The 13,044-nt window shown below is 50.4% G+C and overlaps 1 protein-coding gene across 1 annotated transcript in view; it reads left to right on the forward strand.

The window, feature by feature from the left end:
* LOC144251494 (CUB and sushi domain-containing protein 1-like) overlaps positions 1-13,044 on the forward strand; it is a 425,723-nt gene that overhangs the window by 310,185 nt on the left and 102,494 nt on the right. Inside the window, exon 20 of the mRNA XM_077794365.1 lies at positions 5,092-5,294. Coding sequence (XP_077650491.1) covers positions 5,092-5,294 — 203 coding nt within the window. The remainder of the gene's footprint in view (positions 1-5,091; positions 5,295-13,044) is intronic.

Genomic DNA, 13,044 nt, shown 5'->3' on the forward strand with positions numbered 1-13,044 from the left:
GTGTGACTGAGAAGTTAAGCACCCCTGGGTTCAATTCCTGGTAAACAAACAAATTAACAACAACAACAACAAAAAAAAAAAACAATTAATAAATGAACAAATTAACTAAACAGACACTTCTCAGAAGAAGAAATACAAACAACCAACAAATATATGAAAAAAAAATGTTCAACACCATTATAAATTAGGGAAATGCAAATCAAAACTACACTGAGATTTATTTCATTCCAGTTAGAGGTTAGAGTGGCAGCCATCAAGAATACAAACAATCATAAATACTGGAGAGGATACAGAGAAAAAGGAACACTTTTACGCTGTTGGTGGGATTGTAAATTAGTAAAACCACAATGGAAATCAATATAGAGGTTCATCAAAAGACTAGGCATGAAACTACCATATGAGCCAGCTCTATCACTCCTTGACAGTTATCCTGAAGAATTAAAGTCATCATTCTACAGTGACACATGCAGTCATGTTCATAGCAGCACAATTCACAATAGCCAAACTGTGGAATGCCTACATGTCCATCGATGGAAAAGAAAATGTGGATGTATATATTCGGTGGAGTTTCACTCAGCCCTAAAAGAAAAAATAAAATTATGTCACTTGCAGGGAAATAGATTGAACTTGAAGAACATTATATTAAGTAAAATAAGCCAATTTCAGAAAGAAAAGTGCTGTAAGTTTTCTCTCATATGTTAAAGCTAGGGAGAAAAATGGAAAAGAACGAGATGGGCAATCTCATGAAAATTGAAGAGAGATCAGTAGAGGAAAGGGACCAGAGAGAAAAAGGTAGGAAGGGAGAGGAGAAATTCTGGATAATTCTATTAGCTAAATTCTAAATTCTATCGTTATAATGTATGCATGTATGAATATGGAACAATGAATCCCACCATTAAGTACAACCTCAATGCACCAATAAATATCACAGTGGACCTCACTGATCTTTTTTAGATAATGTGAAGAAATAACTCGTTAAGAGGATTTCAGCCAGGGAATGGAGAGCAGCAGAGACTTCAAGATTGCCCCTTGCCTTAGGCTCCTCCAGGGCTCAGCCTGCAGCCGGGGAGAGGCCACTGGGTGTGGCTGCCTTCACCAGCCACTGAGCAGGGAGGGAGGCAGAGGAAGGAACCAGTGAGCACCCTTAGCTTGCAAGGTTCTCCTACACACAATTTCCATTGCCACCTGTTACCCCACTTACACATCTTCAAGCGCATGGCTCACCTTTATCAAGGTCCACTAACCCACCAGGAAGTGTGAGAGGGACAAAGGTGCTGTTATTCTCTGTCCCCAAGTCTCTGTGTGAATGCAGTAACAGTCACACACAACCCACACGGTCCTCAAGAACTGACCAGTCTCCTGTGGAAGGTCTTCAATGACCGGGCTCTGGTGTCTGCCACTCAGTTCCTGCAGAGGCAGCAAGGTGTGTGTTTGAGCTGCCTCCTGAGTCCCAGGGATGCACCCACTGGACATTTCACAAATTGGAAATGCACAGTGATGTCAGGGAAGTGAGGTTCACCTTGTACCTGGAGGGAGCCCTGGAGAAGGACTGGAGACCTGGTGGCAGCCAGGGAGGCAGGAAGGTGAACACAGGGGAGCTCAGAAGTGAGGCTCGAATCCAGCCTGCAGAAAGTGAGAGCAGAAAGCCCCGTGGGCACTCCTGGAGCTGTCTCAGGCTATGGAAAGCACAAGGGAGAGTGGGAGCCGGTCTAGGTTCCAGCCTCAGCTGCATCCCAGCTCCCCCAGTTCACACCTGCACACACACTCCAGACCCTCCCCTGCCCTGCGCCTCTGGCTCCCGTTCATGCCTGTCATCCTCCTCTAGGTGGGGGGGTTGATCTTCAGGTGATCTGCTGGTTCTGTTAGATACCAACATCCTTGGAGGCTCAAGTCCCATATACAGAATGGCACAGAATCTACAGGTAATAACCTGCACACATGCTCCCAAATACTGCCGACTTCTGCAATGCCTAATGCAATATGAGATATGAGTCAGTGTACTGTAGTGTTTAAGGAAAATAATAAGTGCTGATGCAAATTTAAAAACTGACCTGTAGTGTGGGCACTTGTAATTAAACACTGTCCCTCTGTTGAGTGTTTATATTTCTAGTTTTTGATACTATATATAATGATATGTCAAATAGTCTTCTAAGTCAAGTTTGCCTATTTTTATAATTAATTTCATACAAACAAATCCCTACAAAATGACTTGCTGAATCAAATGGCAAGACATTTCCACGTGTTCCAGTGCAAACCTTTCCATCTGTCAATGCCCATGACTTCTGTGGACACTTGAACCATTTTGCCTGCTCTTCAAATGCACGGTAAATTCAAGGTCTTTGGAATGGCCTCTAAGGTTAACCACTTCTCTTTGTTTTGATATAACAAAGTACTATAATAAAATGAAAACCCTAAAAGAAGTTTGTACCCATCCTCTGAACCAAAAAAGACTTTGTTGAAAATATGGTATATATTTTACAATTTTTATGTAAATTCAAATATAACATTTGATTTATATATTTATATATTTTTATAAAAACAGTATCATAGCATAATATTATTCTGAAAGTTTTTTTTTTTAGTTAGTAAACATGGCCACACTTTTTATGACCTTACTTTGAATTCTACTTCAGTCTATGCAGTTGTTGAGTCATATTTAATTGCCTGAACATAAGGTAATTTATTTAAACAATAGCATTTTGGATACTCGGGTTGCTTTTGATTTTTTTCGCTGTTGGGAGTAATGTTCCTGTCCTCCCAGCCTCTCTCTCAAGAGTTCTCTCTAGGAGGGCTCTCTAGCAGTACTTGCTGTGCCTGCACATTTGAATTCACACAGCCATAACCAAAGTGCTGTAGAAGGAGAACACGTGACCACACTAGACCATGAAAATGTACCACACCTCCATGTTCTACTGAGTCTGGGCAGCCCCTAGCCTTTGCCACTGTGGCTGGGAAAAAAACTCTACAATGTTTAATCTGCTGTGTTTGTAGACAGCTTTATTTGGACTGCTCCTGCCATTTGCATCTGTTTGTATCTTTAGCCAGTTTTTTCCCCTACCTTTCCACTTCCCTCCCCACTCAGTCCCCTGCTGTTGAATCCCCTGCCCTTTTCTCCTGGCCTCACAGGAGCCTCCCCAGCCTCTGCAGTGTGGGGGTTTTTCTTTCTAACACCAGCAGCTGACACTCAGAGTGCCCTAGGATGGGACCACATTCTACTCAGTTCTTAAACCTTCTCCCCTGGTCATTCAGTATGGGTCATTTTAAGTGCAGTAGTTTTTCATTTGAATGAGACATGACTCCTACTTTCTCAATATTTAATTTTGTCTTACCATATTTTCTTTGAAGTTGCAAAATCTTTTCCAAGATCCCAAACTCATGGCACCAGGGTGCACGTTCGTTTGCTCACACAAGTTCCATTAGCACATAACACATGTGCATAAAACTGCCTGACTTATAAGAGTGCAGTTTGTTCACAAAAAGTGCAGCCTCACGTCACTAGACTAACAGAACATCATCAGGACCAAGATGAGCCTGTGATTCCTACACAATTATCCCTCCCCCAGGATGCTCACTATTCTGTCCTCAAATGAGTTTTGCTGAATTTGAACTTCATACAGGATGGAAACACTCAGGGCTTTGTTTTATGTCTGGCTTCATCTCCTCGGCCTTCACTCCCTGGGTGTCCATCTGCTCGGGTACATGAGGGCGCTGTGATGTATGTACCCACCCTGGGGGTGCTGGGTGCTGCGATTGCTCTCATCAGCTCTGGGTGGCTTCGAGCTGGAGCTGCCCCCGTGTGCTGAGGCGTACTGGAAGGTGCAGGTGCACCTGTGTTGCTCTCAGGTAGCCCTTGGAGCAGGCTCTCAGGGTAGTGGAGAACCGTCACCCAGTCACTGTAGACTTGTCTCCACTCCCGTCTCAGGCCTCAGGCTCTCCACCTTCTCAGCACTCCACCTTGGCTGATTCCCACTTGGCACCTGGGGGCCACAGGAGTTTGCATTTTGGTTCCTGGAGACTAATCAAGGCCAGCGCCTCTTACATGTTGAGTGGCCCTCTGAGCACCCTCTGATGCCCTGCTCCTTAAAGCCCATTTCTGCATCCAGGCTGTCTTCCTTGTTAGTCTCCACCTGGTGTCTACCTTTTCTGAAGGCAACCTTCATTGATTGCATATTTCACACCTTCGTTCCTATGTTCTTTGGTCTTTCCTGTATCCTGAAGTTTTCTTCTGTTAAACACTGATTTTTCATTTAATGTTGGATTTGTTTTCACTGATTTTTATTTATGTTTCCTGAATTTCTGATCTGTATTTAAATGCCTTATCATGTATGTTGTTCTGATGGTTCTTAGTGGTTTTCTGTTTGAAGGAAAGACCTGGACTTCCAAAGGTCGTGAAGATACGACGCCAGGTTTTCCTGTAGGTTGGTGTCCCCTCCCATCCCGCTCCTGTGTGGAGTTCAGTGGAGCACATCATACAGGGGCAGAAGGTTCAATAGTGAAAAAGACATCAGTTTTCTCCAAACTGCTTACTGAAGGTCCAAGGGGCCCCGGAACACCTGCAAGCCCGATGCAAGTGTGTTAGGCGTTATAGGAAGGGATTTGCATTAGGCGCTCCTGACATTGTGCTGATTTAAAATAATGTCTTCTTCTGAAGATAAAATGTATAGAGAGAAACACAACCCCTGGGCCACCTGTGTGGATACCGGGGTGAGGACTGTGCTGGGTGGAACCAGGTGGCCCAGGGCATCCTTCCCCTATGTGCGTGCTGTCACCTGCCGGGCACCTTAGGAGCAACACCAGATCAGGAAAACCTAGGTCAGCCTAGGAGGAAGGGACTTCCACCCTCATTAGGGTTAGCGCAGGTTGGATTCCATCATAGAAAGACCCAATCCCAACGGAGAGCCATAGCCCGGCTTCTCTGCAGCCCGACAGACTGAGGAGTTCATGCTGTGTGCTAATGCGCACATGAGTCCCTTCAGTCCCTTCTGCACCACTGGAGGGGTGGGAGGGTGCAGCGGGTTCCTGAAGTCTCTGGGGTGTGGTGCCGGGCAGGGATGGCAGGGAGCCCGTGGACAGCTGTGCTCTCTCTTGCAGCCTCCACTTCATCGTGTTCGACACGGAGCTGGCACACGACATCCTCAAGGTGTGGGACGGGCCGCTGGACAGCAGCATCCTCCTGAAGGAGTGGAGCGGCTCGGCGCTGCCCGAGGACATCCACAGCACCTTCAACTCGCTCACGCTGCAGTTCGACAGCGACTTCTTCATCAGCAAGTCGGGTTTCTCCATCCAGTTCTCAAGTAGGTGGACTCTGCCGCTGGGCGTGGCCACCGCCGGCCACCTCTGTGTGCAGGGGGGGGTGCTCCTTCCTGTTCCTAGGGCCCCCCAGGGGTGAGCACCGGTCCAGTGTGACCTGCATTTTGGAGGTGTATGGTAGGGAGAAGAGAGTTCTTGTCTCACCTGGCACTGGGTTCATGGCAAAGCACAAGTTTATTTATTGTAGATTTTGTGTGATATAGTCACCTCCAAAATGAAGACCCACGGGAAGAGGGAAGAGTGCCTATTCTGGGGCGGCCTGGCATTGGGATTGCTGGGCTGAGGGTGTGGCCTGACAGTAGTGACCAAGTGCAGGGTGCCCCACTAGTACCCATTCTGTCCCCAAATGCTTTCTTCTGGGTGTCGGGAGATCCATTTTTGTAGCCTATGGTGGGGAAGACCAGTGCACTGTCCTATGACCTGCTCCAGGAGACAGGCGGCAGGAGGTCAGAGCCCCCCCCCTTTTTTACTAAATGCAAGGGGCCATAGTTTGGGGTGATATATTCTGACTCCCTTAGCATCAAGATCACATTGGCTTAGGAAATTCCATCCTTTATAAGATAGAGACAGGGATTGAGCTCTACTTAGTTATGTAGGGAAAATGTTATTTTAGAGGTTTGAATTAGTAAGCACTTAAGCTTGCGTCAAAGTCAGAGTCTTGGCATGGAGGCTCCATCTATTCCTGGGGTCCCCAGGCCAGCAGTAACTATGAGTTCCCTAATTGCTGTGGTCTGAATTTGTGGGATAGCATCTCTTGCTACCTGTCCACCAAGCTGACCTTGACTCTCAACTCCAGTTTAGAAGAGACCTATGTTTTTCCCTTCCAGGGCTGAGGCTCCGAGTAGTCAATATAAGATCATAACCTCTGCTCGATGACTAGTGGGAAGCCACATTCTCACACTTGAGTTATTATCTCCTGAAGATAGTCCCCGTCTTTACTGTCTGTGTTTAAGGAGTCATTTCCTAAAAAGGGCAGAGTGGAGATGTTCTGTGGCAGCTCAACCTTTTAGTATCCTTCAAGGAGCCCCAGGCGGAGGCACCATATAATGTGGTGCCACACAAGGTCAGCCGTCCTCATAAAACAGGTGGAATTTGCACATAAACAGCTCAGACTCAATTTATCTTTTGGCAGGTCGCTGGCGAGGCATATTTAGGATTTACATAAGAAAATTGACTTAGGTCATTTAATGTTTTAAAAGGTTGCTAATAAAATAGAGGTTATGGTCTGCACAATTTCTTACCTCTGGTTTCACTGTGCTGTGGGTCAGTAATTTGCGAGGCTTGGCTGGATTAGTGCCTGTGTGCAGGAACACTTTCACGGATCTGCAACAAAAATGTCAAAGGAAGTCCACTCACCTACTTACTTCATCTTGAGAAAAAGTCCTTTTCTTTCTAGACCGTCTGCATTCTGCTTTCTGTTGTGACATAAAATTGCCCTTGATCTTCTTAAATTAGGGGCAGAGTATGTGGTAGAGAGGAGACTGATGGCACTTATTGGGCGAACAGAAAAGTGGGTAAGGTTGTAGGTGATGTTCGTGTCCTGCCTTCTCCTCTTCCTTCCCTCTTGACCTCTTGAAATTTTTAAACAGATCATTAAAAAAAAAAAAAGCAAGTTGTTTTACAGCAAAACTGAGCAGGAGGTACAGAGCGCACATAAACCTCCTGTCCCACGCGCACAGCCTCCCACTGCCCCCCAGAGGCGTGTTTGCTAGTCCAGGAGCCCGCGTGGCACGTCAGCCCCACCCGGAGTCCACAGTTGGCATCAAAGTCCACCTGGCTGCTGCGCCTTCCCTGGGTACAAACGCATAGTGATGTGTGGGCCAGTAAAGTGTCACACAGAGCAAGAAGGTCCCTGCCTACAGACCCCCTGAGCTCTGCCTGCTCTGTCCCCACTCCCAGCCCCTGGCCAACACATCTTCTCACGGGCTCAGTGGTCTTGCCTGTTCCAGTGTCACACAGTGGGGTCGTCGGGTGGCCCTGGGCCCTCCCTCCTGGTGATGCAGCTGATTCCTCCTTGTCCTTGCAGGGCTTGGTGGCACTGCAGAGCACTCCAGGGCCTGCAGAGCCACTCCTAAAGGCCACCCCGGTGCGCCCAAGCTCTGTGGGCACAAGTACAGCAGCTGCCGTCTGCCTGGGCAGGCTGTTGAGTGGACGCAGCTTTCCCTTCAGTTGGGCAGGTGCAAACTGCACATCTGCTGGGTCCTGCGGCGAGCGTGGGCTCAGAGTGGTTCTGGCCTTCTCATTTCTCCTCCTCAGAGTTCTCCTGCAAACCCCTAAACCTCTCCTTTTCTGTTCTCCTTTCTCGCTCACTCTCTGCAGAGGAATCTTCCAACTCTAGTAAAACACAAAGCCATCCCTTGTCTGAGGGCCATAGATTGTCTTCTTTCTGTCTAACTGATGATAGACGTTTGGGAAGTGACACACAATACAGCCACCCGAGTCTCTGCGGGAGAGAACCCTGCAGCTCTGTGGCTCAGTGTTCTCTGGGTGTTTGTTGGAAGCGCATGAAGTGGTCTTTTTAGCTGGTGATAGGTGACTGCCTGTTGGCAGCCCACGCGGCCTGAGCCCTCCCGTTCCTACTCAGTAAGCCCCCAGGTCTGGTGGAAGATGAAAAAGACCATTTTAGAGGTCAAATGGGGCCTTGTTCTCTGGCTGTGTGGAACGAGCTTCTGTGAGATGGTCTTCAGGAGTCTACACCGAGGAGCACGCAGCAGACGGCACCCTGGTGGGAAACTCGGGACGCGTGTCCTCTGCCGCCCTCCAGAGAGCGGACCCCTGCCTCTGACTCTGTCCTTGTCTCTTCCTTGGCCTGGGGGGGTCCTGCTGCCCAGGCTGCGCACCTTCCAGAGAACCACAGCTCCGTGTCTCCTGCGGCTGCTACGGCTGCCCGGAGCATGGCGACACTAGAGTGTGCAGAGAGCACGGGGATTTTTAAATTTTTTAAATTTTCTGTTCATTTTTAAAATTTTCTGTTTATATCTTTTTTTAAAAAAAGTTTGCCCTGGTGATATATAGTTACACATAATAGTGGGTTCGTTTTGATGTCATCATGCATGCAGGGGACAGAACAGGCTCCATGTACTCCCCAGGGCTTCCCCCAACCCGGCTCCCTTCCTCTACCCTGAGGTCTGCCTTCCATTTGCTCTCTTTTCTTTTTTAATTGGTGCTTTGCAGACCTGTATAAAGGTGAGACTCACTGGGGCAGATTCCTGTATTTCATCCAGGTACATGGCAACGTTCAGTCCATTCCATTCTTTTTTTTTTTTTTTTATTGGTACCAGGGATGGAACCCGGGGGTGCTTACCCACTGAGCCCCATCCCCGGCATCCCCAGCCCTTTTTTGTATTTTATTTAGAGATGGGGTCTTGCTGAGTTGTGGAGACTGGCTGTGAACTCACCATCCTCCTGCCTCAGCCTCCTGAGCCACTGGGATTACAGGCGTGTGCCGCGGTGCCTGGCTCGTCCAAGGCGTGTCCATGGCTCGTCCATTTCATTCTGCGGTTCCTCCCTTTTCCTGTCTCTCCTCCCTCCCCCTCAAACTCCTCCCTCTACTCCACTGATCCCCATTCTGTTTTCAAGGGACCACCCCCCACTTTCCCCCCTTATTTTGTTTTAACTTCCAAGTGAGGGGAAGCGTCTGGCCCTTGAGCCCTGAGTCTGGCTTCTGTAGCTCAGCATGGTGCTCTCGGCTTCTGTCCACTCACCAGCCAGTGCCACCTGTCCATGCCTCATGGCTGGGTCAAGCTCCCTGTGTGGACGGACCGCGTTTTCTGTATCCGTTCTTTTGTTGACCAGCATCTGGACAGGTTTCCCAGCCTGGCTCTTGGGACTTGAGCTGTTGTAACACTGCGTGCCTCTCTCTCCGGGGTGCTGATTTCAGCTCCCCTGGGTCAATACCAAGGAGCCGCCTGGCTGGGTCCTATGGTGGCTCCTCTCCCAAGGTCTGGAGGATCTCCAGGCTGACTTCCAGAGTGGCTGCCCTCCTTTGCTGTCCCACCAACACTCTGGGAGTGCACCTTTCCCCACAGTCTCACCAGCGTTATCATCTGTATGCTCGCTGGCCGCCGTTCTGACTGGAGTGAGATGAAATCTCCGTGTAGTCTTGGTCTGCATCTCCTGAGTGCTAGAGATGTGGGACTTTTTTTTTTTTTTTGTATATGGCTGGGCATTTCTACATCTTCTTTTGAGAATAGTCTGTGTAGTTCTTTTGCCCATTACTGATCGGGTCGTTTGTCTTTTAGGTTTTAAAGAGGCGGTAAGGTTTTGAGTTCCTATATATTCTGGATAAGAGTCCCCTGTTGAAGGAGCAGTGGACCAAGGCCTTCTCCTGTCCTGGGGCTCTCCTCGCATTCTCAGCTGTGTCCTTCTCGGAGTATAGCCCCAGCGGAGTCCGCAAAGTCAAGGAAAGATGACAACATGGTGGGTCACAAGTGGTCATTGAAGGTGGAGGGCACAGTGACACAGGACAGCACCCACTGGTGGTGGAGGACAGAGGGCGATGGTGGCAGGGGCTAGGGCGAGTGTGCACGGAGGCTGTGAGAGGCCTGTTCAGGTGACAGGAGAAGGAGAGGGGACAGCTCTGCGGAGGTGGGGGTGGCAGGGAGGTCTCCCATCAAGGCATCCTCTGAGTGGCTCCTGGCAGCTGCTCCCAGCCCCCTGCCCAGCTGAGGGCCGGAGGAGAGGGCAGAAGAAAGGCACTCCGTGTGCAGTCCACCTCCGAGACCTGGGCAGTGGCGAGCCCCAGGCCAGCCCCGGTGCTTCTCCCCCCGAGCTCAGCCGCCCTGTGCCAGGGTCTCACTCCCACCCACCAGAGCAAGGTCCCCCAAGGGCACGAAGTCTTCCCGTTTCCAGAACACGGACACAGTCAGCCTGCCAAGCCTCTGCTGAGCACATGTGAGGGACGAACCCCTGGGTGTGCCCGTGCTGACCAGTTAGAGTGACTGTGTGGGACAGGCCACTGCTGCAGAGGTACTTTCTGACTGAGCACAGCTTCGTTCCAGACGTTAGGCAGTGGCACCCAGAATTAGCATCTCCCAAAGCCCGTTTTAGTACTGAGGAGCCTGTCCCCTCTGGTGGCACTGACCACAGCTCGAGTGAACGGGTGTCTCATGCTCAGCATCAGAAGTTCTGGCTGCTACAGCTTTGCTCTGCTCATGAAGAGCACATTATTCCTGTTTAACGTAAGGATTGTGCCTTATTGACCTCGTAAGTGTGATAGGGTCTTATGAGCTTATTTTACTCATGAGTATAAATTGTTGGTACTGGGGATTGAAACCAAGGGCACTTTACCACTGAGCCACATCCTCAGCCCTTTCTTATTGTTTATTTTGAGACAGGGTCTCACTAAGTTGCTTAGAGACTCGCTGAGTAGCTGAGGCTGGCTTCAAAATTGCAATCCTCCTGCCTCAGCCTCCTGGATCACTGGGATTACAGGCACACACCATCGCACCCAGCAACAAATGTTTTGATGCCAGTTAGGAACCAGGCAGAATGCTTTCATTTTAGAAAGATTGTTGGATCCGCATGGTTGAATCTGTCAGCTGGTAAATGTTCCTGTTTCATGAAAAGTGACCCTTTCCCATACTTTAAGATAATGCCGGGCAGCACCACTCACCAAGGGTGTGCCACCAGTCCTCCAGCAAGTGGGCACACACCAGGCCCCGTGGCAGCCCTGGTGGCTGTGCCCCACGGTCCTCCTCACGCACACACCTTCCCTGAGCTGGGACCGAGGGCGCTCTGCTAGGAGAGGCAGGGATGGCCCTGGGAAGACGGACCGAGGTTCTCCACCCTGCCAGCCCTGCTCAGCCTGTGAAGCAGGAGGACTTGACAATTATGTTAATTGTAATCAGCCCAGCTCCTTTCATTCATGCTTAATTACCATTTACTTAATCATGCATAAAATGCAGGAAAATGGAGTTCAGCACACACAGCTGACCTCTACTCAGTTAAATCAACCTCGGGAGTCTCCGAGGCCCCGCGGCGGGCTCTCCACTCCCAGGAAAGGGCTCTGGAACAGCTCTGCATTCTCGGGTGTCGTGGGTTGATTTCTCCTAGGAAGCAGAGTGACTTGCCTCTCTCTCATTCACTTCATTGAAAGATAATTTAATAGGGATTTGATTTTTAAAAGTCACTTGTTGTTTGTAACATGAGGGGACAGAACAGGGAGGCAGTTCCTGGGAGGCAGCCGCAGACCCCACGGAGGCAGGGCTGCTGTGCACAGGGGCAGCTCACAGCCAGGGCCTGGCCCCACGACCCGCCCTCTCAGGACCCTCTTGGGACAGGTGGAGAACTGACCATACAGTTTTCGGTTGGCCATTTACACATATAGATGATGAACCCCTCGAGACCAAAGGAGTGAGTTCAGCCTCCATTCCCCTGGCCACCTGCCCCTGACCAAGAAACAAAGGACATGCCTGCAGGACGGGCAGGTGGCCAAGATCCATGGCTGTAGGAGGCACCCACTGTCCCTGTCCTCACAATAAGCACAGGGACGTCAGAGACAGACGTACCACCAAGTGCGGGGACCACAGCCCCGGGAGCCCGGCCTTCTCTGTCCCTTCAGTGGGGCTCCAGTCTGTCCTCTGATCTGTAAGGGCGTGGTCAGCCCTGCTGCCCACCAATGCCCTGCCATCCGTGAATGGCTCACCTCCCGGTGTTCTCTGCCTGGCCCTCCTGCCTCTCCCTACCCCCAGCTCCCTGCCTCCACCTGCTTCTGAAGAATCAGAGGCTGCCCGTCTGCCACATCTCCACTTCCATGTCCACGTCCGCTCTTCTCCCTGGCCTCCTCCCCAGCAGTGCAGTCTCCTCTCCCACCATGTGACCCATGCCCTTGCCCCTGGACTTCCTGTCCTTCCTTGCCCCGGCTCACCTGGACGGCCATGGACCCCCGACACCCGCAGCCTGGCACCTGCTTCCTGTCCCCTCCTGGTAGCCACCGTGGAGTCACCTTCCCCAGGGATGTTCAGTATTCAGGGGCAGTACGTAGATGCACGAGGTCGCCCACATTTTAAATCAGCACACGGAACACCACGTTCTGCGTCCGAGTGTCCGTCTGTGATGCCCTGATTCAGAGCAGCTGCTGCCTAGTATTCCACACTTGCGGTGTGCACTCCCTCACCCATGTGGCTGTGCACCTCCTGGACCCTGTCCTGTCTTGGCACCTCTGCTCTGGTCACTGTGGCCTCTGGCCCACGAGTCGTTGGCCTGGGGATGTCCACTCTATCTCTATTCAGACTCTCAGAGTAAATTTATCTCTTCAAATTTGGAAACAGATCCTTAAGATTATAGCTCTAACAGCCTCAGCCTCCAGCTCCTCCTGCCTTTGAACCTCTGAGATACTAATGGAACTAGCTCTTTGGAAGACTCTCAAGATAGCATGTCCAGCTCCGGCCACCTGCATGCCCCTGGCCCCACTGTCTGGGTGTGACCACTACAGGATGGAGAGGAGCATCTTGCTGGCATTTCCCTTCACGGCACAGGCTCCCGTGTGACCTGGGTTTCTACCAGTGACACTGTCTGAAGGCAGTTCAGCAAAGCATGATGGGTCTCACAAAGCCACGTGGGCAGAGAGCAGGTCTAACTGAGCCAGGCCATTCCCCACTCAGGTTAAAACCAGCCTCAGCAAGAACAGACTCTTAGGTCTGAACAGGACCCTGGTCGGCCAACGCCGGCTCCCTCACCTGGGCGCTCTCCTCATTTCTCCCCCTTGGTTCCAGATGGTGCGCCCCTTTGCTC

Source organism: Urocitellus parryii (genome assembly GCF_045843805.1).
Source record: "Urocitellus parryii isolate mUroPar1 chromosome 14 unlocalized genomic scaffold, mUroPar1.hap1 SUPER_14_unloc_1, whole genome shotgun sequence".
Classification (NCBI taxonomy): Eukaryota; Metazoa; Chordata; class Mammalia; order Rodentia; family Sciuridae; genus Urocitellus; species Urocitellus parryii.